This window comes from Xenopus tropicalis, chromosome 7, assembly GCF_000004195.4.
Source record: "Xenopus tropicalis strain Nigerian chromosome 7, UCB_Xtro_10.0, whole genome shotgun sequence".
Classification (NCBI taxonomy): domain Eukaryota; kingdom Metazoa; phylum Chordata; class Amphibia; order Anura; family Pipidae; genus Xenopus; species Xenopus tropicalis.
In genome coordinates, this window is record NC_030683.2 from 104,549,526 (window position 1) to 104,574,035 (window position 24,510).

Here is a 24,510-nt window from a genome sequence, read left to right on the forward strand (position 1 = left end):
CTCTTGAGTCCCTCGCTCATCCCCCATTATCCAGAAAGCAGCTAAAGGTAAGCAGGGATGGCAGGGATCACTGGCATGTATGGGCTGGGGGTAATCTTCCCTTCTCACCAGCACTTCCTGCTCTTGCTGAACTATAACCTATCTTAGCTACTGGGAGCTTCAGCAGCAGCAGCAGGAGGGATTGACTTTCATATTAGGCATACAGTTGTATGCATAACTACTGACTACTGATATGCCATATTCCATTACTTACCTTGTCTGATAGCTAACTGTCTATCTATATTTATCATTAAAAAAAAAGATTTGGCAATTTTAGACCATTTGGGTTGTTGGGACTCCTGGGGTGGCAGTTGGCATTGAATTGCCTTGGTTGGTCAGGAGATTATTATAGAAGGTCATTAATTCACCCAAAAGTACCAGGGAGCAGCCCTCCTCCTTGGCACAACCTTTCAGTTAGAGGCATTAGAAGGGAACGTGCCAGGGTATTTCAGGGGATGGTACTAGGGTATGTAATAGTCAGGTAGCAAGGTTATGTTATATAAAGGTGCCTATCACTGTCTGACTCCTGCTATAACTATAATGATGTATATATGGCATCCTCAAGCAATAGGCTTTATTCTAATTGTATGAGTCGTAACAATTGTAACAGGATACACAATTACATACACAGCCATACCGTCACTCTCGCCTGGAAAGGGGCCAGTCCCAGAGCTTACAATCTAATTTCAGGGAATAAACAATCTGCACGTGGCCACAAGGGGCTGAGACAGGAATCCAGGATCTGGGTTACAGCCTACAGGCCTAGCGAGCATTTAATGCTATATTACTATATATTTATTGTGTTATTATGTTAGAAGGTGGTCACTGCGGATGCTGGGGTTGGTATGGGGATATTCACCAAATTTTGCACAACAGCTCACTGGCTGCATCCATGGTTAGACCTCAGGCCTGCCTGTTGGCATCATTGGATGGGTACTGGGGAGCCTGAGTGACAGCAGGAACAACTAAAATGTTGCTTTGTCAACAATGTGCCCTTAGTATTGGGGTGCCATTTTAATGCCTGTCTATCCGTCTGGGCTCTGGCATCCTGCGCAGACAGAAGGGCTACGAGCCTGTGTATCGGCAGATCCATAGCAGAACACACCGTGCCCACATTGCTCAGTGATATGGTTCGGCTGTTTAATGCTGACTCTGTGCCTTTCCTTATTAATAGGACTTGGGTACCACTCACACTGAGCCACTTCTTAAATAATGGAAATATTCTCAGTGTTTCTCCCCTTATTCCCACCAATCGCTATACAGACAGCTTATCCTTCATCCTCCCACATTGGTTCTACACAGTGGCACCCACCCAGATACACTCAGCTCCCAATGTGTGGAGGCAAATAGTATAGGAACTAGAATAGGGGCCATACAAGAAAGTTGGGGCTCTGTTTCCTTAACCCACTTCCATAAAATGCCACAATGCACTCATGCTTAACCCTTGCCCTCATCTATACACCCATTTTGCCAATTACACCCACTCTAGTGTATGGCACAAGGGATCCCTGTACCTAACATCTGCCCATACCAAGCAGTAGGAACAGGACCCACTTTGCCTGAAGCACAAAGGAGTGGTCCAAGTACTGCTCCTTCCTTAGCTGATGCAAGTTGGTACCATTTGTGCAGAATTTACCAGTGCAAATCTTTGATTCACCAGTGCAAAATGATGTGTCTGGCACCATTACTGTCAAAAATGGGAAGCAGAGTTGCACTGTGGGTAAATAAACTGCTGAATTGCGCAGATTTTTTTACATTTTGCTCTCCTTCATTCAACAGCTCTTAGAACCTTTATTGTTTCATGCAAGGCAGTGTAAATAGGTAAATCTCTGGTACCCGGGTTCCATCTAGTGCCTAAATGGTGAACTGCATGTTTGGAAAGGGAGCCGTCCAGTCATTATACACTGCGGCTGGGCTCACAGACCCCATAATATTGTTCATTCTAGGGGAAAATACTTCATTCATCTTTGTTCATAGAGTATCGGAAAGCTATAGTTTTAGCCAGTGGTTAAACTGAGGAATATTAATGGGGCAAGTGCAACTTCACAGTTTGTACTTTTTTTTTTTTTCAAGCAGTGCACCACAAATAGTTTCCCCCACCATGTTTCCCAGAAGCAGCTCAGTAAACCACTCTGCAGTCTTCGTATCTATAATGTGGTCCTTTAGTTGCTCCCAGTCCTCACAGGCCAAATACACATGGAGCACATGGAGGCGGCTGAAATCTTGCACACTTAACTGCAAAAGTGCCTGTATAAAATACTGGCATAACAAGATGTTACTGGGCTCCACAGCCAATTCATTTAAGGGCAATCCAAAACTTCCTGAAGCTGTATGCCTAAAAATTGCTCATGAATGATGGTCTCATGTGGCTTTCTTGCCTCCTACGTTGCTTTTTCTATAGTTATGCCCATGTGCAAAAATGGCACTTTGCTATGCATTCCATGTTTTGGTGCTCTTTCCTGGGCACCCCCAAGCTTTCACCTACTTGGCAGCATCCATCTCTATAAATGCTGCGGAATGGCCAGAAAAGAGTCCTAGCACTGTCCCTTGGGACACCCCTAGATTCAGAACCCAAAAGTCAGCCAAGTGCTAGGGGACATAAGGCACTGGGGGGAAGGGCTATACTTATATTATTTAACTATAATTAATGTAGGTCTGCTCATGGCCTAGATTAATTATAGTCCCTTGCAAACGTGTGAGGTCAAATAACCATAATCCAGGAGCCGTGTCCATTGATAGCTATGCACTGTTTCTCTGCTACAGACAATTGCTAAAAATAATCAGCCCCATGAATATGATCTGACTTGCTGCTGCCACTGAGCTGGGGAGACCTTGCTGGTGCTTTTGTGCCCTTCATTCATGCCCAGCTGGGTAATTCCCCAAGTAACAGTCTGAGTTCCTTTAAAAACGAGTTTTGTCATCAAAACAGCTTGCAAATTTGGTAACAGGAAATAAAAGTTACAGAAGATTTAAAGAAAGCATATCCCAAAAATGGCTTTTTACTTAAAATCACTTGTTACTCTAAGCCGTCCTGTAATGACTTCCTTGGCTAAAGGACTGCTGAAGTGTTCAGCGGGACACTTGAAATATTGCTTTCAGAGCCATGGGCCTCAATGCTGTATGCAGTAATATATAAATGCGTGTGTGCATGTTTATTATAAATATATTTTTATATATGCAACACATATTATAGCTTGGAAAACTGCAATTTCCAGATGTTCCAGCCAAACAGAACTACTATTGCCAGAAGTAGTGTAATTCTGCAGGAGCTATGGACACAGTTTCACTCAATGAAATAAACCAAACCAGCAGGCCCGGACTGGCAATCTAGGATTCTGGCAAATACCAGAGGGGCTATTGGAAGATGCCACAGACACTATTTATTGGGCTGGTGGGGGCTGTTTGGGTCTCTGTGTAATTGAAATGCCAGGGCCTATATTGACTCCCAGTCTGGGCCTGCAAATTAGTCACCCAGAAAAATGTGCAATTAATGTTTTGCTAAACTGAAATTCGCAAGGTCTTTAATAGTTGCCTCCTTAGTAATCGGCTGCCTGTGTCAGTAAATGTATTTTCTTTCCTACACTCCCAAGGGGAAGAACATCTGTGGGTGACAGGCCTAATTGCCCCACCACCAGGCCCGGATTTGTGGCAAGGCCACAAAGGCTCGAGCCATGGGGCGGCATAGCTTTAGGGGTGGCATGCTGCCCAGCTGCTGCTTCTAAATTGTGTCTGAAGCACTGGCAGAGTGCGAGAGACCCAATTAATGCCCCACACTCCAATCCCCAGTGCTCCAGACTTGATTACAGAAGAGTGTGCATGCATGAACTGGAGGGGATGGCAGTGACCAAGGAGATGGGGGCCTAGGGGCACCTACATTGCAAATCCAAGCCTGCCCACCACCCCCTTCCCGCTGGAAGCCCATTCTCTGCGCTCTGTAACCAGCAGCAGCAATCACTCAGGCACAGCCATTCCATGAGCCTTATCTCTGTAAGCCCTGCAATCAGACCAAATATGGGGCTGCTGGCGGCCTGATAGTCTATGGGCATTCCTTATTTATACTCTAATCTTGACATGTGATTGGGCCACACTTTCAAAACTCAACAAGCAGAAGGCGTTAGACTGAGACCTTCCTTTAATGGAATTCCATTTGACTGTGGTTACAAAATACACCTTTGTTACAGGACTTCTCAGGGATAGATAAAGATTTGCTATGTGCAGTCAATTGATCTATACTTGTCCCAAAATTCCCTCCATCCAACAAAAACTGTGCCTCTTACACCTGGACTGGCAATCTGTGGGTTCTGGCAAATGCCAGAGGGGCTGCTCTAAGATGCCATAGACAGTCACTATTTATTGGGCTGGTGGGGGGCTGTTTGGGCCTCTGTGTACTTGAAATGCCAGGGCCTTGAATCCCAGTCCAGGGCTTGTGCCTCGACCAACTCATCACAACTCTATGGTGCTGTGGCTAATTAGTCCAATTAATGGCACAGGGATCTGTAGGACTTTGGACTCAAAATTGACTTGTATGCACAGGGGCACTTACAACTGTCATTCGGAATTGCTGACTGACGCATTTTCTAGTGGCAATAACTCAAAGCCAAAGGAGTAAAACAGTTTTGTCACTGCCAGCGTAAAAATGCCTGCGTAGAAAAGGTCGCTCCTGCTCAGCCTGCTTAATTCTTTGGGCATAGTGATATGAATGGGTGCTATCCACCCATCACTGTCTGGATTCCAGAAAACATGGGCAGATTTTGTGACCCCCCCTCAGTAATATAGGGTGCTTATATGACAGGGTGCTTGTGTGATAGGGTGCCAAGCAGAGAACACCAGCTAGATACATGTACTGTTTTTCTGCAGGACACGGTGCATAGTGCAAAAACTGACACTATCCACCACCAACCCAGCACCAGCAGGAACAGGCCACCTCGGGCATTATGGCATTAGGGATCGGCCTGCCTTGCCCCCTCTGATGCTGAATCTCACCCTAATTTTCTATGGTACAATGTGCATAACACAGCCAGACAGAATAGTGGCACCCACTATTAAGGCACCTTGGTGCTCTTGGACTTCTGTCTGGGATCTAAGTAAATGACCCCTCCTTATGTTTACATACAGGTACAAAATATAGAAACCTCTGTTAATGCAAAATGTGGCAAAAGACTGTTCCTTTATCTTCATAGACTGTAAACTGCTGTAGGTATGCCCCATAGTCTGGGCCACGATTGTTAAACAACAAGTAATACCATAAAATGAACATGCATATTTTATTTGTCCAATCACCACTTACAAATAAAATTCTCCTCGGCAACAAATGTCCTTCTTTATATGAAGGACAAATAAAGAAGGCCTTGTAGAGAGCAAGGAATGACATTCAAACCCAGATTATCTCCCTGTTTATTTTTTTATGGCTTTCCAGTTATTTAGCTTTTTGTTCAGGAGCCAGTTTGGTATTTCAGCAGCTATCTGATTGCTAAGGTCATATATACCCTAGCAACCAGGCAGTGGTTGGAACGAGAGACAGGAATATAAATAGGAGAGTGCCTGCATAGAAAGCTAAGTAATAAAGAGTAACAATAACTTATATTTTTTTGGCTGCCGGGGTCACTGACGCGCACCTGAAAGCTGGAAAGAAGCACAAAAGGAAGGCAAATATTTAAAAAACTAGCACCCCAGGCTTCCTTTATTTCTAGAGGTTCCCTGTCAGAAGGCATTGGTTAGATATTTGTATAACCTTGAAGCAACCTGTAATCATATCCCTATAATGATGCTGTGGGATACTCTTGGCTGCAATGTCACAGTCACAAAAGTGCAGTAATTGATATCGATTACTGCTCCCCCCAAAGCCACAGAGGTCAGTCCTTGTGTAACATCATACACAGCACCCACACAGTAGCACTGGCAATGCCACACTACAAATGTGTCTGATTGGGATTTCCCTGTTAGTAGGAACAAACTTGTCTGAGACAGAAGTAAAGAACAAGGAATAACCAGAGTAATGTATACATATATTATAGAAGAGCCATGAATATGTATGTTATATTGTTATAAACGGTACATGGTAATGTTAGTTATAATCAGCACTTAGTGATGGAACTCACAGGAACTTGTGTATTATAACAAATAAGGTACCCCTTGTAAAATATGAGGATATTAGATGTCACCTTGGAGTTCATTCTCTGTATACGTGGTCATGGAACTCCTCAGTGACTTATAATATATTTACAGTTTGCAATAGGTGGTACATTATTCCCTATATATCAGCTAGCAACTGGAATAAAAATGTCAGGGGGAAGAAATTCCTCTTGTACATCCTGTTTCCATTTCTCAAGGCTGTATTATATCTATTATTGCAGGACTATAATGTCATTAAGAATTGATTCAGTGTTGGACTAACCAGAGAACTTGGCACACTGCTGGGCTAGGATTGGAACTGTCCTCGGTTGGGGCCCACTAGGGCTTGGGTCCACTGGTAGATCCTTTGGTACTCTGATAGGCCAGTCTGACTGAAGACATTAGTTCTTCACGTGGACCCTTGGAAATCTCAGACAGTTGCGGGTAACCATGTAAGCAGCCACTTGTTTGAGGCACATAATGCAGAGCTGTCAACCAACCCCATGTCAGGAGGGAGATAATGATCCTCTCCAGACTTTTTGAGAACTTATTTCATGTTATCATTTAGTGTGAAGAGGAATTCAGGCCTAAAAAAACAGAACTGGCCCATTATCTCCCTCATGGCATGGGGTTGATTGACAGCTCTGCATAATGTCTGAAAATAAGTTCAATAGTTGGTCTCAAGCAAGGAACCTTGTCTATATCTGGGATATTCCAATCTCACTCGATACATAGGATTGTTTGCTCCTTTTTATGTCCTGGGGATAAATATAACCACTTTAGAGTGAAGAAAGATCTACTGGATGTCATGGCACCTGCACCTACTGACACAATGAAGCCACTACCATGCAGATGAGTGTAGAATAGAAATAAATTCCAGCACGTTGAGTTGCAGAAGAACTAAAAGTTAGGTGTCTCATGTTTTCTTGTGCTGGGCAGATACAGGGTACAGATTAGTGGTGGCACCAGTCTGACAGTTTCTCTCGTGTTTTGTTGATGATGGCCTAAAAAATGTGGACAGTTGGGGGCTGACACTTGTGAAGCTATCTAGATCACAGATAAGCTCCATCTGTTCAGCAGAACCTTCCCCAGCTCACAAACACTTTTCAATGACTTCTGTCTTTTTTTCACAAAAACAGCTTTAATACAATTATATATTTTTTATTCCAAAGCCAAGTGTATTAGTTTGTTTCAGAACTGTCATTAAATCCTGTGTGTTTAACAGCAAACTTTTATTCTGTTTGCTTCCATAGAGCCTGGACAAGATGTCTGATGAGTGAGTAGCAGCAAGAGCGGCATTTCATCCATAGTCCCCAGTAAACAACACCCTTTGGATATTCATGTTATGAAAAATGGTGGAATGTTTGCTTAGCAAAACAATTATGTCTGTTATGGTTTTCAAACTCCCTAATAAATTGGTATAATTATAGATCAATACTCAGCTTACAACTTGTTCTTGAACGATATTTTCCAGAACATAACCTTCAGGTTAACTTTAAGTATGTTATTGAATGGGCTATTCTTAGCAACTTTTCAACTGGTCTTCATTTTTATTTTGTTATAGTTTTTAATTATTTGCCAAAACCTTTTGCTTTGTGAGGCTAAAATGTTATTGTTATTGTTACTTTTAATGACTTATCTTTCTATGCAGTCCTCTTCTTCATATGACTGCCTGGTTACTAGGTTAAATTGAACCCTAGCAACCAGATAGCGTGCAAAATTCCAAACTGGAAAGCTGCTAAATGATTCAAAAACCACAAATACCAAAAAAATGAAGACCAGTCACAAACTGTATCATACTACAATTAAATTTACAACCCCTTTAAAGAACACTGAACATGAGTAGCCATCCTTTAGTTATTTATATCAAGCTTCACATTCTATGTATTTATTATCTTTTGTTTCCATTTCTCTTACAGGGAGGAGGTGACTGTAAGTAATGTTTTCGTGTTTCCTATTGTTTTCTATACCTGCACACTGGCTGATGACATAGATGTCTGTGAGCGGTTCTTCCTTATTATTCTCCGTCCGTCACAATTTGTCTAAGCGCAATGGGACCTGTAGTTCAGCAACACACATTGACTGCCTGTGCCCTAATAAATCATATTTCTGTTGTATTATACCAGATTTGTTGTGACAGAATTAATTGTGCGGCAAACAGCACAACAGCAGGAGATGCAGGACTTTCCCATGAATCACACAGACCATAGCGGCACAGTGATTCAGTAGAACCAGATGGTGCTTGCATAAAGCACTTTGCTGAATTATTACATTCACGGTTATTATTCTCCAACTGAGAGCAATGAACTCAATAGCATTATGTTCAGTGACAGGCCAATATTAGGGGAGCGTTATAATGAGACTTTCAATGAATGTTCTATATTAGTATGAAGAGGAGGAGGAGGAAGAATATGTTGAAGAAGAAGCAGAAGAGGAAGTGGTGGTCCCTGAGCCACCAAAACCTGCCCCTCCTGCAGCTGCTCCACCTCTTATCCGCCGGCGCTCCTCAGCTAATTATCGGTCCTATGCCACAGAACCTCAGGTTAAGGTAAGATCAGTCCAATGCTGTGAATGCTGTGGAGTTACTTTGAGAGTACCCCGGCAGTTTCAGAACTCTTCACACATCCATTCATGAAACTCTAACAAAAAAGTAACACCTGTTTTGAAGAGTTGCATGATACTTTGGTAATCCTCTCAAAGTAGCTCCACAGCATTCACACCTCTGTGAGTTTCAGATGTCACCTTTCTGAAGAGTTACAAAGTGCCATTGTGATTGGATTAGTGGAAGAGTATATATGCTGAGGACTTCCCATACCAGTCAGTTGAACTGAAGAAGCTGCTCGGATGAGTAGTGAAACGTCTTCAATGATTACTTAACAAGTCCAGTTGCTTTAGATTTATTTATACTAGATATACCATGACCTGGATGAATGAAAATCTTCATAGTCATAGGCAACATTGTAGCAGATTTCCTATTATAACAACCTCGGTAGGGTGGTGTCCATCATGTTTTTTACTTCTGATTTCTGCAATTACTTTCTACTTTCTCTAATTATCAATAGATGTTAAAATAATACCTATAGATAGGCAACCTACAGACACAGTTTGGCCAGATACAGGTTATTTGAAGCAAAGGCCATTTGCAGCTGCTAAACTAGTATTCTCATCAGCTGCCTTAAAGCCTTCATTGGTAGGTGGGATACATCTGGAGAGCCACAAATTGGCCAACGATGATAAGTTGTGCCCTCAATTATTTTTTTTTTTTTAAATACTGTCATATGTGCCCTTTAGGACTCTAAAGGAAGGTTCATACATTAGTCTGCATATTTGTCTTATTCTGGCCCGGGGTCATGTGATATTGCAGTGTTGATCTAGGCATACATGGGAAGATACACTCATAGAGCAAGGTCTTTTTCCTGTGCAAATCTCAGCTTGAAATTTCAGTTACTTGATAATAGTTCATACTGTATATGATGAAACAAAGTTGTATCAGTTTGGGAAATCATAGTAAATGTATTAATACTAATGTTGTCTTTGTTTTACTCAGAGAAAACCCAAGATTTCCGCATCACGGAAGCTCCAGCTGAAGGTAAAGGAGGAGACGTCTCACCATTGGTGCTTCAGTTGCCCTCTAACAACAACATGAAATTGCTCATTGGATTGTTACAGAATGATCAGAATTGGCTTCAGGGAAACGTTCTTAAGCTTTTCTTCACTCTTATTACAGAGTCTGATGCTGCAGATTGCTAAGGCAGAAATGGAACGCGAGGAAGAGGAGAGAGCTCGGGAGAAAGAGAGATACCTTGAAGAACACTGTGAGCCTCTACAACTGTCCGGCTTGTCCCTATCTGAACTGCAGGTAGTGATGCCAAAACTCATGAACCTGTGATTAATACAAACCTTAACTGGAGTACAGGAGAAGGGGGAGAGTAGGGATATGGAGTTTCTAGTTGGAGACATAAGCCCCCCCACAAGTGGGGAGGAAGAGTTAGCCACATTGAGAAGGTAAAAATATATTTAGAAAGTTTCTTGTTTCATTGAAATTAAGCTTTTATTAAAGTTTAATTTTCGTGATCGTTCCCCTTTATGACTAAAGATTATGGCAAAAAGCAGGTCTGGTATAAACAACACAATTGCACTGAATAATAGGAATGGTTGGATATATCTTTCAGGACCTGTGTCGGGAGCTTCACGCAAGAATTGATGTCGTGGATGAAGAAAGATACGACATGGAGGCTAAAGTGAACAAAAACATCTCTGAGGTAAAATGAACACATACATAGCAGATACAAGATAGTTAGAAACATAAAAGTACATTTTGGCTTCACAAGTCGCTAAGAACCTGGGTGCAAGGAACTTGTTGCATCAAGATGTAACTCAACTAATAGTTCATAACATTATACATATATACAGGTACAGGACCTATTGTCCAGAATGTTCAGGACCTGGGGTGTTCCAGATAAGAGATCTTTTCATACTTTGGATCTCCATATCTTAAATCTGCTAAAAAATGTTTAAACTTCGAATAAACCCAATAGGATTGTTTTGCCTCCAATAAGGATGAATTATATCTCAGTTAGGGATCAAGTACAAGGTATTGTTTTATTATTACAGAGAAAAAGGAAATATTCTTTAAAACTGAATTGTTTGATTAAACAAAAAAAAGAAGATGGCCACCCCCTAATTCAAAGCTTTCTGAATAACAGGTTTCAAATAAAGGTTGCTGTTGCTGTACATGTATGTATAACTGGGGACATTTTCAAGGCACAATGCCATATACAAAGTGCAAAGAAGCCCACAATCAGGCATGTTTCTGCACATTGCACACTGCTGCCTTTGCCGAATAGCCACAGGCCACTGTGCTTCATTTCAGATTGCAAAGACCAGCAGCTAGCACCTGGAATGGCTGCTTCCTGTGTATTTCATTCAGATTTACAAGTTAGGAAGTGGCAGAAGGCGTATGCTTTAATGGGGCCCTGTCCTTAATGCCTGTCCTAGTACAGACAGGCGTTTCCTAAAGCAAATATCTCATACGATATTTGGTGCCTGTTTGGCGGCTCAGCAAGATGGACGATATTGCCAAGGATGTGGATATTGGTCATCTCGTCGATTGGGTGGGTTAGGCACCCAAGCAAAATCTAAGTTTAGGGCTCAATTGGCAGGTGGAGGTTCTATCTCCATATCTGACAATTCAGCCCAAAACGTCATTAGGGAAAATGACCAGTGGTCGCAGGAAAGATCGTAATTGCTACATGTATGGCCACCTTTAGTCTTCTCCTCAAAAAGCAGGCATGTCTTGCCCGGGGCACAATTGCTTCTTAAATGACCACTAAGGGCCATGCTTTTGCACCCCATAGTTCTCTAGAACTTGCACACCAGGGAATACAAAATGACCACTAACTTCCCTTGTTTCCTTTTCCACTTTCCTTATTATGTTATGTAAATGATGGAATACCCCCTAGGTGGCGCTCCAGGCTAGTATTATAAAACCTTAACTGAATTCATTCTGTTTGAGAAAATGTATGTAGGCTTTATCTTCCATTTATTAGACACATAATTTAGATTTATCTTTAAAACATTTTTGAAATATTAAGATTTAAAAATGGAGAGCCAAAATGGAAGAATGCCACACTCACAGGGCTTAGTGTAGAAAAATAGAGTAGTTTATTCAAACAAAAACCTACGATTTAAAAATGGAAATGACAGGCTCCTGCTTTACTGTGTAAGGGCAAGGCTGGTAGCCCTCTCCAGGCACACTGATTTACTGAATTCTGTGCTGTGTTTTGCTACACAGGTGTCCTATCTGTTGCCCTCCCTTCTTCCTTAAAGGAGAAGGAAAGGCTAACTATGAGTTATTCTCAGAATGCAGGCACACCTTCAGTTGTATCACTCGTGCCCTTAAGTCTCCCCATATTGCTATCCATCAGATCTGCAGATCAACATTCAAAAAAAACGCTGACCTGTGTAAATAAAGTTCCCAGAATGCATCGCGCCCGCTTTGACTCAAGCACCGGAGTATCTAGGCGGCGCATGCGCATATCGCATCTGCAGGGAACGTTCACATCAATGCGCGCTCCACTTGAATCATTCCTTCTCAGGCAAACAAACAAAATCAGATTGAAAAAAAAATGTTGTTCAACACAACATGAATAGATGTGACCATAACAGTAAGAGCAGACAGGAAAACAGATGGACAGATAGGCAGGCAGGTGATTACTTACAATATTAATAACAGGAGCGACGAGCGGAGAGGTTCGGGCGTGCCTGCGCTGCTAGTATGTGTTATCAGGCGCGCCCACACAGACGCACGCCTAGGCTGGGGGGAGGGAAGGTTTCGCATGCGCACAGGAGGGCGCGCGCCGGGGGGGAAGAAGGTTGCGCATGCGCAGTGTAGACAGTGAAGTGGGCATACCACTTCCAAGATGGCCACACCATTCTTTACATGGAGCTCAAACTTTCAAGTAAGATTTTATAAGTTTTTGTTTATCAATTGTAGCACTATTCAATGGTACCATTTATAAATTTTGGCTTGCCTTCTCCTTTAAGTTTTTCATAAGTGGGTCTCGGTTTTGCCATTGGCAGCACGTGTGGTAATATAACTAGGAGCCAAGCTAAAAGAATGATAGAAGAGCTGGATGTGGGGGACATCAAGGACTCATTACAGAACCTGATTCCAAGCCCCATCCCAATAACTGTGTATAATAAAACTACATTCATATTTGCATTCACTCAGATTAGCTTTGGGTTTCAGGGAGGAGTTACTCCAGCTGGCATGCTCTCTACAAAGAACGATTGGCTGATGGGGCAGTGGTTGTGAACTAATAGGTCGAGAGAGCACAAGGGTCAGAGGTAAAGGAGCCTACTGAGACTGGAGGCCACCAGGATATTCCCCAGTATCCCAGCAGGCCAGTCAGTCACTGGGTGGGGGCTGAGGTTCAGTTCCAAAGTGAGCAAGGTTCACATAAGGATATCTTCCTAGCTAAAGAAGGGAAAGTTCTGAACAAGAAGTGCTCTTTTCCTAGCAGTGAGATTCCCGCCATTAACTACAGGGTAGTAAATAAACCCCTGAATTATTGCAATTCATTCCCAGTCTCCCATTTTGATACCCAAAAAATAGGGCCAAACTTGTATTATCCATATATATATATCACCAGGCTGCACCCTGTTGTGTCCTTTCAGATTGAAGACTTGAATTTAAAGATCTTTGACCTCCGTGGCAAGTTTAAAAAGCCAAACCTCAGGAGGGTGCGCCTTTCTGCCGATGCCATGATGCGGGCGCTGTTGGGCACCAAGCACAAAGTCTCTATGGACCTACGGGCTAATCTCAAGCAGGTCAAGCAAACCAAAAAGGATGACGCAGACAAGGTAAGTTATGTGTCCCCAGTTTGCGTGGTGACATCAATTCAGCAATTTTGTCATTGTCTCTATAAATTCTATACAGCAGGCTATTTTACTAGAAAATCCTGTCTTTTAGGATATAAGAGAAGTAGGAGACTGGAGAAAGAACGTTGATGCCCTGAGTGGTATGGAGGGCAGGAAGAAGAAGTTTGAATCCACTGGAGCTGTCCCAGTTTAAGTAGGCATTACTTAATATACTGTTACTTTTATATTTACTAGTACTAATACCATATAATGTCCTGGTATTTTATAGTATTTTTATATTATTAGTCAGCAATATATGTTCCCTACAGTATGGGCAGGGCATGATATCTTGCTAAACAAACCTCTCTTTCTCTGTCTGAAGCAAATAGGAAAAAATACTAAAGCTTCAGACATTTGCTTCCATTAAAAGCAGCAAGAATGATCTCTGTATAATGAGCTAACCCAGGCCTCTGTGCTGCATGTGCTCTCATTCATAAAAAATGACAAACTAAGAGTGATGTTTCCTTTTCCCCTCTACTTAATCCTTTATGGTCACATATGGCTTATTTGGTACCCCATCACTGACCTGCGTAGCTTGGCATGCAACCCAAACCACCAGGAAAGCATGGAATTTATATACATATTGTTCTTTTTAGGAGAGATTTCAAATGGAAGTCACTTCTGGACTGAAACTGGACAATTCTTCTACGTTTGTGTACCAAGGCTGTTACTCAGCAATGGCCAGAGCTGGGACCCTAATAAAGCATCCTGTCAGAGAATATCATGGCTGCCTGTATCTGTTGTTTGAATCCTCATTCTTCTACCCAAATATGTAACTACTGGCAGAGTGAATTATTTCTGTTTCTTGCAGCACAGCTAATTATTTCTTGCCACTGTTCTGTGACGAAGCAACTCATTAAATGATATATTGTAGTTATCAGCTAAGCTATCTTGTCTCAATCACTCAGCCAGTGAGCGTTGTTTAATAAGGGCCTGGCCAAGCCTGACATCTGTCAGAGAGGCATCTGAGCAGGGCCCATACCCAGGCACATAAATTGGCAACTAGAGGGGCAGAACTGGCAGCTTAAATGTCCCTGTGTATGGCCTGCTTAAGGGCAATGTCTCTCAAGGCATATTCTCCACTTGCAAAAGACTGATCCTCTGCTTTCTTTGCTGACTTTAGTATGCATTGGCATGTATGGTATTTATCTATTAGTGCCAGTGGCGTAACTACTGGACCACTGGCCCTGGTACATAATGGAACCCCCCCCCCTACAGCCTGGCCCCTTACCAGAAGAAGTTCCATGTACTCCTCACCTTCGGGCCTCGGCACAGTGATTCTGGCAGGAGTGTGCAGTTACTTCGACAGGCCTAACTGGGGGGTAGTTACGTCACTGGTCAGTGCACACACAAGGCAGATATTAGTGCAAAAAAATGCTTAATTTCAATTAGTTTTCAAGCAGAAGTCGGCCCCATAAGTGGATTGATATTTTCTCTACCTGCTTGTGACACTAGGCTAAACAGGGCCACAGGGGACCTATAAGGGCTGCCAACCTGGATCCTACAGAACAAATCAGCAGATTAATCAGCCAGTGTGTCCAGGACCTCAGAGGTGTACAAGGGGTATTGAAGTAAGGGGCATTGTAGCATTGGGGGTATTGAGATGTTTACATGGGATTTGCATGTTACCTAGGCGGACACGGATAGTAGAAAGTGGCTGGATTTGAAAAAATTGTGGGTTGCTTTTCTGCATAATGAGCATGACCAAGGTGGATCAGGGATGTAGCCATGATCTGGGGGTTTGTTTTTTGTTACTGATACTATTTGTTTACAGGGTCATCTGCCCAAGTGGCCAATGAGCCAACAATTGGGGCCTCCTGGGGGAATATTTGGGGGCCCTGTGATTCTTAATGGTCTCCCTGTGTTTATAGTAAGATTTGCTCCCTTGGAAACCTCAACAGCTGAGCAGATTTTACCACATAAGGTCAGGTTTATAGTTGAACTTAAGATGTTCGGTTATAAATACTTACCCACATTTTGCTGTGTTACAAGATGGAATTAACATGAATTTAAACAGGATTTTTTATGACTTGATTTACACAATATACTTAAGGAAGAAGGAAAGGCATTTAGGCTTTTTTTAATGCCAATAGATTAGCCACATTAGTGCCACCTAGAACGCTATATTTAATCTGTAGAAAGTTTAACCATACCTGAATAAAGAGCCCTAGAAGCTCCATCTGTTTACTTAAGATATCAGCTGCCATTTTAGCTTGGTCTCAGTAGCTGCTGGTAGCTCAGATCACATATTCTGATGAGAGGGGGAGTGAATTCTTATCGGAGGGGGGAATAGAAGAAGGGAGAGAGGAGAGACTGGGGCCCCGAAAATGAAGGATTTTTCTGAGAGGAAGTCTGAAATCCTGTGTTTCTTTTGATAGCGGATGTGAGTGCTTATGGCTGTATTTTCATAGACCTTTCTGATAAATCTTACTTAGTTTTTATCTTTCCTTCTCCTTTAAATATACTTAAAACTGCGAAATATTTGTTTATTGTGGCATAATTAAACAAAAAAGTAGCCATTTCTTAGTTGCAGAAATATTGTCTGGTCTAAGTTTGTACTTGGCAGAATCACATTTGGCTGCAATTACCTCTGTAAGCATTTTGGGGTAAGGCTTTACCAGCTTTGCCAATTGCTCTTAGGTTGAAGAAGGACCAGGGTCGCAACTACAGAGGAAGCAGACCCTGCAGGAGTGTAAAGCTCTAATTAATAAGCAATTTCAATATATCCTGGAAGATTATGTCAAGTTAGCAATGTTTTAGGGCCCTAAATAGAATTTGCTGTGGGGCTCAGTAACATCTGTCACACTACTGTGGTGGACCACTAATGAACAGCAATTTTCTAGTCTTGAGGTCTGGGCTTTGACTGGGCCATGCCAACACATTCAGGTTCTTGGGGTTTTGAAGATTAAATGGCCTGGTGAATATCTTTCCCAGTCTCGAGTCTTTTCCTCTCTAGTTGCACTGTAATTTGTTCCATCCATCTTTTCCCTCAATCCTAACTGGTTTCCAGTGCTACACAAATGATCAGTCTGCAGGCAGGATTTGTCGGCAGAAGTTTTTTTTCATACACAGCCATGGTACAAACTCACCAATCATTGTACTGAAACTATAACTATAGAGGGAACAGACCCTGCAACTACTGGGGGTCCAGGAACTAAAGGGGAACCCGGGGACTGATAAGCAGCTGCAATATATGTTCATGAAAAATGTCTGTGGGGCCCAATAACCAGTCATTTTACTGCTGTTCATATAGATGACAGTTCATATAGTTATTAGTTAGAAGTCATAAGTTTAACCCTACCCCACCTGCCCTGTCACACTGCTCTGCCTTGGTATTACTTTATACACAAGTTACAGAAGTTACATAAATTGCATATATTTAGGGGGCCCAATGATCTTGCAGTGAAACCCAAAAACTAATCATTCCACTCCTGCAAAGTATATATAGGCCAGCATTAATGTGTTCACTTGCAAGACGATCAGACTCATCCCCTGATGCCCTGTAGCTGAATTAACTTCAAAAAAGGGAGTGCCCCAACCAAGCACCGCAGCAACAAGCAGAGCAGAATAAACTAAAATATTTATTCTGACACACTTGAAAACTGACCTGATGTGTTTCATGATAAACACTTGGGATGCCACCCAGTCGTACGCCCATTCTTGTGAAGGTTTTAATAAAAACACAGAAAAACCCTTCCTAGCATTACGGAAATGTCAGATACCGAAAGTCATTTGAGGCAAATAGGTATGGTTATTAGACACCTACGTGAGTTCTGAGCAAAAGATAGTTAGAACTACAGAACAAGACAGCACTGGGTTTTTATAGACTCTGTGACATAGTAGTGTCAAGGAAAAACTTAGATAGGCCAGTTTGATTATAGCTACATTTTATTCGTACGAAGGCAGTATTCAGACATTCTTAACAGAATTGTCTCTAAGATGATACTACATTGAATGTCACAAAACATGTTAGTCTTATAGTCCTGAAACACTCTTATCAGTAGTTAGCTCTGTTATCTCTAAGAACAGACCAGGTAAAGAGGCCCAGTTGACCATCATACCCAACACGCCCAAGAGGCCTCTTTTCACAAGTTTGCAGACTCATCAAAATGTTTTTACAACAGCTAAAAGAAACATTCTTATACAATGTATTTCAAAACCCCTCTAATATTAAATGATATGAACAAGATGGAGTAAAGAAACAAGATGGGTTTTTTTTTTCTCTCACAGTAGCATATGTCATAGAAAATGTATGAGCATGGGTGTTACCAGATTACCAGTGTACACTCACAGAGATATCTGCACAGCACAGAAAAAAAAGAAAATGCTCTCTGTCAAATAGGAGGTTTTGTATTTAAGGCCATAGGGGAAAAAAGGTGGCAACCCTACTGAGGTGATATAAGAAACTAGACTAGACTTGGGGCTGTGAAGCTACAGGGAACATCCAGCATTTTATAAATTGCAACTTGGGGGAAGATTTATTAATTTTCATGTGACTGTGGGAATCACGATTGAGAAAAATAAGTTGCTCACAACATCGAACAGAGGTGATCGTAATTTTCCCCAAATCTGTGCATGTATTTATAAAAATGATTGCTAATAAGTCTGCCCTTAAATACGCAGTTTCTTTGTTTATCTGCAAAACTTGTCAGCTGCAATATGGTTAAATAGGTTAAAATCCAGGATTAGAGGTTAAGAATCTGAATCAAAACAGCACTAGGCAGATATTGTGATACTTGTAATAGTGGTTAAAGCCTCCAGTTGATGTATTAGGGCAGGGCAGGGCTGGCCAACCAGAGGCTGTGGGCTGAATGTAGCCCTCCAAACACTTTTTATGGCTCCCAGGCTACTCAAAGGCCTGTACACTTTTCATTATTTTAATTTAACCTGGACCTTGAACATGTTATATGAGAAAGAACTGGCTCACTACATGTAATAAGTTGGACAGCACTGTTTAAGGGCAGATGTTGTTTAGGTTAGAGAGGGAAAATGATCTTTGACCTTTTTAAAAAACATGATTAAAAAAAAAATGTTAAGACAATTGGCTTTTCTTTCTAAAGCCTGTATAAGAGAGAAAACCATGGGTTAATTGTGATCATGTTTAATCATGGAAAAAAAGACAATTGCAAGAATAAATTGCATTGTTTCATTCACTTCTAATGAAATGGATATTGATTTGAAATAAATTCAATATAAAAATCAAATGCGCCAGATTCACTCCTCACTTCTCTAGAATATTTTATTTGCTGTAATGGCAATGAGCCCCACGACTAAAATGGAAGAATGCACAGAAACTACTTGATGTGTCATAAAGACCTACAGTGTATTTTTATTGTGGAGTGCACACAAAGTAACCAAACATTTCAAGGGCCTCAGTGTCAGTGGTGAAGAACAAAATGGCAGTGAGCTGCCAGTTAACTGGGGAGGCAAAAAGTCATGTAACTTTAAGCGTCAAATTTATGTTTTTTAATCAAATATACTGCTTTCTGCACAAACTATGTGCCCCCCCATCCTTTGACCCTTAAGCACCAGCAGCCCCAGAAACGCCACTGTGCACACAAGCAATTATACAGTTAATTGTAAAAAACTGAGCCTGAGCATTCAGATCTACTACATATCTAGTAAAGTCTGAGCTGCTAGTCTAACTCTAAAAACTGCTGGGTTTTTTTTGAGGGAAAATAAGTGTCCAACTCTAACATGTTCTTGTAATGATTATTATTTATACCACACCATAGGTTAGAATCAATTGGGCCAACAAGTACAGCAATAATAGTAAAAATAAAGATCAAAGGTGTAGAACTATAGAACAAAGACAGCACTGAGTTCCACAGCATCACATGACATGATTATCATCAACCCTACCATTGTGACATCATCATGTCACAGTGCCACAGAGACTTCATTATGACATCATCATTTGCAGAGGCTTTAACATTCTCCAGCCTCTCAGAAGTTCAGTTGCTGTTTAGCGTTGGAAGTGGAAGGAGTGTAGTTAGCGTTATCAGCAACTATTGGTTATTGATCAATGTGTTCAAGAAAAATCAATAGAAACAACAGCAAGATAAATATGGATTTAGGAAGCAGCAAAAGAATGGAAAATGGCTTCAGAGCAAGAGTATTTGCTGTCTTTAGAAATATTAAAAGGAAGATTGTGTCTGTTTTTGCTTTACCTGCCCAGGAAGAGAGTGAAGAACCCAATGTGAGGGCGAGTATAGAACATCAGAGAACTGGATATCCCAGGAAGAGAAAATTAGAGGAGAGCTCCAGTGAAGAGCAGTATATAAAGAGAAGAAGAACCCAATCTGATGCTGTCACCCCATCAGAAAAGGGAGCTACAAGTGCAGAGTTGCACCTACAGGCAGAGAATAATCTGCAGGAAGACCGGCGTCAAGCAAGCTGGCCCTTGACCAAACGGGCAAAGAAGCGCAAAAGATCCGCTGATGAGGATTCGCTAGTGAAATACGGGAAGAGGCTCAAGGGTGAAGAATCCCCAAATGAGTCAGGCCCAAGTAAGTAAATTATCCAGAGTGCTCAGGGCCTGGGATTTTCTGGATAAGGGACCCTTCCATAATTTGGATCTCCATTTCTTAAGTCTACTAATAAATCATTTAAAAATTAATTAAACCCAATAGGATTGTTTTGCCACCAATGAGGATTAATTATATCTCAGTTAGAGTCAAGTAGAAGATTCTGTGTTATTATTACAGAGAAAAATGAAATCACTTTTAAAAATTAGAATTTGCTTATAGTGGAGTCTATGGGAGATGGCCTTTCTATCATTTGGAATTTCGGGTTTCCTCATAATGGGCCCAATACCTGTAGTAATAAGTATCCATACTAAAGTCATATTCTTTTTGTCCCAACAAGGTGAAAGTGCTACAGTGTCGCTCAACAGATTTGATTTCTATAAGTTTCTTGGAGCCGGCAGCTTTGGAAAGGTAAGTTACGCACACTCCTTCATTTATTATTTATATAATTACAACTTCCCAACATCCTCATCTTTAAAGCCATTGGTTCCGTTGATATAACTGACACATATTTCCCACTGAGCACTTACTATATCCAATCAGACAATAGGATACTACCCTACTCTTCTCCCATCAGCACCTACTGAATTCTGTACATGGCTGCTTATTTAACGTTACTGTCTCTACACAATGTCCTCCTCAGGTTTATCTGGCTAAGGACAAAATCACAGGAAAATGGGTGGCTGTGAAGATGATAAAGAAGGAATATGCAGATGAAGAAAATGTGATGAGTGAGAGGCGGATATTAGAATTAGCACAGGACTGCGCCTTTCTCACACATGCATATGCTGCCTTTCAGACAGAGGTACGAATATGCCGTGCAGCCCAGCAATGCATGGATGCACATTATTTGTAATATGTTCTATTACCCTGACCTTATGAGTATCTATTACAGTACTAAACTTCTACCCATTGTGTCTGTTTCCTTTATAGGATGCTATATATTTTGTGATGGAGTATGTGTCTGGAGGGACCTTAGAAGATCTCCTGATTGAAAAAGGTCCCCTTGATATTAACAGCACGCGGTAAGCCCCAGTTATAATGAATTTAATGTGCCTATCATTGGCTGCTTGACAAGTAATCTGTGTATAAGGCTGGGACAGGCCTGGACAGTTCAGTTATTTAATATATAAATGTATGACATAGTAAGGGATCAGACTACTAATCTTTATTTTCTTATTCTTTAGGATCTTAGCTGCTGAGATAGTGTGCGGACTGAAATTCCTCCATTCTCGTGGCATTGTTCATAGGTAAGAATCTCAATGATTTAGAAGGTTTAGATGGCGCTGTTAGCAGAAAAGCTGTTGTTGATGTATGATTTTTGGCATATGGATTCATCTCACACTTTCATCATTACAGGGACTTAAAGCCTGAAAACATTATGAGAGACAGTGCTGGTCACATGAGGATTGCCGATTTTGGCTTAGCTGTAGAGGGAATGTTTGAGGGCCAGAGAATCAAATCCTGTGCTGGAACCCGCGATTACATGGCCCCTGAGGTAAAGACAATACAGTTTATCTAATATGTTAGCACCCTAATAAGCAGTGTGCAGCCAGCGCACAGTGCCCAATTGCCCCTCTTCATTGTCACAGTGTATTGTCGCCCTTATTATATCTGCCTTGGTTACTGCACTTAATGGCTTGCTAACTGTTTCTCTGCTATTGATGCTTTTGCAGGTAAAGTCTTACAAGGAATATGAAACCTCCGTGGACTATTGGTCGTTAGGAGTGATAATTCATGAGATGCTTACTGAGGAAAAACCCAAATTTTCCTGGTGGGCAGAAAAATTTAAATGTCCAGAGAGCTTCAGCCCTGAGACAAAGGACTTTATGGAGAAGGTGAGTATGGAAAAGAGTAATGGTAGCACTATAAAATACATTGTATGACATCTAATGATGGTTTCTCTTCTTACAGCTCCTGTGTAGGGATCCTGACACTAGGCAAGAATTTGTTCGGTGTATCAAGGACCATCCGTTCTTTACATCAATCGACTGGGTGGCCCTGGAAGCTGGGGAAATTGAGCCCCCTTTCATACCAGTAAGTAATCGAGTCTCCTTTGATTCAAATCAAGTGTGTTTAGGTTTTACATACTATATATAATTATATAAATAAAGTGAAAGCACTCTGTAAATATTAGGGCTCATTTACTATGGGCATGGGTGCAATTGATGGATTGCTGAGCGGCACAAACTTATAACTCTCTCTCTTTTTAGCCACCAATGGAGGAACAACTGAAACATTGTGAAGAGGAATTTCCCGCTAAATCCTCTGTTACACCAGGCCAGGAAAGGTCATTGACAGGGTTATCATTTGTGTGCCAGGAGTGGCAGTGAATCCCACCCAATACTTAGAATTCCCCTCTAGCTGCAGAGAAGCAGTAAAGTCTGAGCGGGAATAACGCGTTGCACACAAATGGTTATTGTGCTTACCCGGCACCAAGCTACGCGCTCCAGTTCAGTAGAAGGTAGGTATTTACTTTGCTTATTTGCATTCTATCTTATTAAAAAGGTATCATTCTTTTATCATGTAACCCTTGACCTGACACATTTAGAGTTAAGGCAAGAATATTACTAAGAGCTAAAACAGCACATTGTTTACCTTCCACAATCTAAAAATGTATCATTCTTTTCAGAAGCAGAGCGGAAGAAAAGCCTTGAAAACTGTAATGGGATTGTACATTACTGAGTCCGGGTACAGGACCAGAGCGCTGAGATGAATTCTACGAATGGTGGCATGAAGAGAATAAGAAGAACAAGGGCACTAGCACAACATCCAGTGCCATTTTGGCCATAAGGCAGTTAAATAGGGGTGTCCAAAAGTCACCCTTTGTAAGAAAAGAAAAAGATTAATTCTGGGTTGTTTACCGTTAATTCAGCTCTTTTAAAACCCAGAGTGCAACTGCTTTCTTGGCACTAAAGATGCAGCAGGGAGATGGGAGGGAGGGTGGCACGGGGGTGATGCCCAGACAGCATCAGCCCCCTATACAGCCCTGCCTGCACCACAATGAATTTTGTGTTTATTATGACATCATTGTATCTTTCAACTTACTGTAAATGTATAAATAAATAATGACTGTGATTTGATTTGCTTTGTGTGAATTTCCATGGCATCATGTATGTGGCTACCTATAATATTGCTTATTACAGCTGAGAAATAAAATATTATATAATTACTTACTTACAAAAATATAAATAATAGATAATCTTAAAATTGTCCATCCCCTTCAGTATTTACAAACTACACTGGGAGTTGTAAGAGGTTATTTACTGTACCTTAATGCAAAAGTGCTAGAGCACTGAGGGGCGCAGTAATAGCATGCCCCTTACTGCTCATCTATCAAACACTCGCGCACTGGCAATGCTGCACTCAGGAGGTACAGGCGAACCCTGCCATAGGGCAAGCAGTAAGGACAGGGCCCTGTTGTGGCCTGCGCCTCTTGACGCTCTTTAATTTGTATAATTTGAATGATGCGCAAGTTAGGGGATGTATAGGGGACGGGAGGTGGGACGTCTATGTGCCTTCTTCTACCCACCTTCCCTGGATAGAGTGCTGCATACCTCCCAACTGTCCCGATTTTCTTGGGACAGTCCTGGATTCTTACTAAAAAGTTCCTCTTTGATTTCCTGCACTGAAAGCTAAAAAGATACAAAGTTTCTCAAACTTAATTAAATAAGCAGCTTTTGGCAGAGAGCCCAGAAAACGTAACAAGCTACACGTGCACTTAGATATAGTTGTGACTAATAAGCTAAACAGGTCTCTTGGGGGAACTGAAACATACAGCTTAAAGAGCAATTTCATCTTTTTTTTTTTAGCAAAACTGTAATAACACATAAAAAAGACCCCAAAACCCCCAGAAATGTGTTCAAACTTTAAATAACCTGCCAAATTTGTTGGGAGGTATGCTACTAGCTGATATTCTAGGGGCTACCCGCCGGTCTCTTTGCTGTGCTGTAGTCTACAGCAGCTGGAGGGCCACACAGTTATCATCCTTATTTAACCCATCCATAAAAGTCCACTTTATGTTACAAAGCCACTTGTTAAAAAGTTCACATGTAACCACTTCAGTGCTGCACTGAGGCCAAGGGGAGTTAAGGGCTCCCAGTTTCACAGCAACCCCTGCTCTGTTTGCTCATATGCCGCCCTGTAAGTGGAGACTCACTTAATCTAGTGGAGTTTTGTTCAGGAAAATTATTGCAGTGACATCAATAGCTGAAAGAAAAACCCCTGTGTTCTTCATACCATTATAATGATGCTCATGGATTCATTTTAGCTTTGTATTAACTGCTCTTCCCATGAAAAGCCTGACATCAGGTGCTGAAAGTTCTCATTGTGCCACCCACATACCAGTCATTGTCTGGCGCTCACAACACTTTCCCTGTGTAGAACTATTGTCTCAGCTGGCTGCAAACAT

General features: G+C 41.5%; 2 protein-coding genes across 2 annotated transcripts; both read left to right on the forward strand.

Annotated features, from left to right (window-relative positions):
- On the forward strand, positions 1–14,452 carry tnni3 (troponin I3, cardiac type). Its single transcript, NM_001011410.1, is given in 10 exon segments — positions 1–47; positions 7,404–7,426; positions 8,070–8,082; positions 8,537–8,698; positions 9,698–9,739; positions 9,878–10,009; positions 10,323–10,412; positions 13,330–13,515; positions 13,625–13,726; positions 14,169–14,452. Coding segments are annotated over 8 exon segments (738 nt in total). The 5' UTR covers positions 1–47; positions 7,404–7,415; the 3' UTR covers positions 14,169–14,452.
- A 4,567-nt stretch (positions 14,453–19,019) lies between these two features.
- Positions 19,020–23,182, forward strand: LOC101731388 (protein kinase C delta type). Its single transcript, XM_018095792.2, has 10 exons — positions 19,020–20,081; positions 20,440–20,510; positions 20,743–20,904; positions 21,033–21,124; positions 21,287–21,349; positions 21,459–21,597; positions 21,776–21,937; positions 22,014–22,136; positions 22,313–22,563; positions 22,732–23,182. Exons 1-9 carry the CDS (start codon positions 19,598–19,600, stop codon positions 22,430–22,432), a joined length of 1,416 nt encoding a protein of 471 aa, XP_017951281.2. The 5' UTR covers positions 19,020–19,597; the 3' UTR covers positions 22,433–22,563; positions 22,732–23,182.
- Positions 23,183–24,510: the final 1,328 nt, after the last annotated feature.

Coding starts and splice junctions, on each gene's coding strand:
- LOC101731388 (XM_018095792.2), top strand. CDS start 19,598: ATGTGTTCAAGAAAAATCAATAGAAACAACAGCAAGATAAATATGGAT. Junction 20,082..20,439: donor CCCAAATGAGTCAGGCCCAA/GTAAGTAAATTA, acceptor TGTCCCAACAAG/GTGAAAGTGCTACAGTGTCG. Junction 21,938..22,013: donor CAAAGGACTTTATGGAGAAG/GTGAGTATGGAA, acceptor CTCTTCTTACAG/CTCCTGTGTAGGGATCCTGA.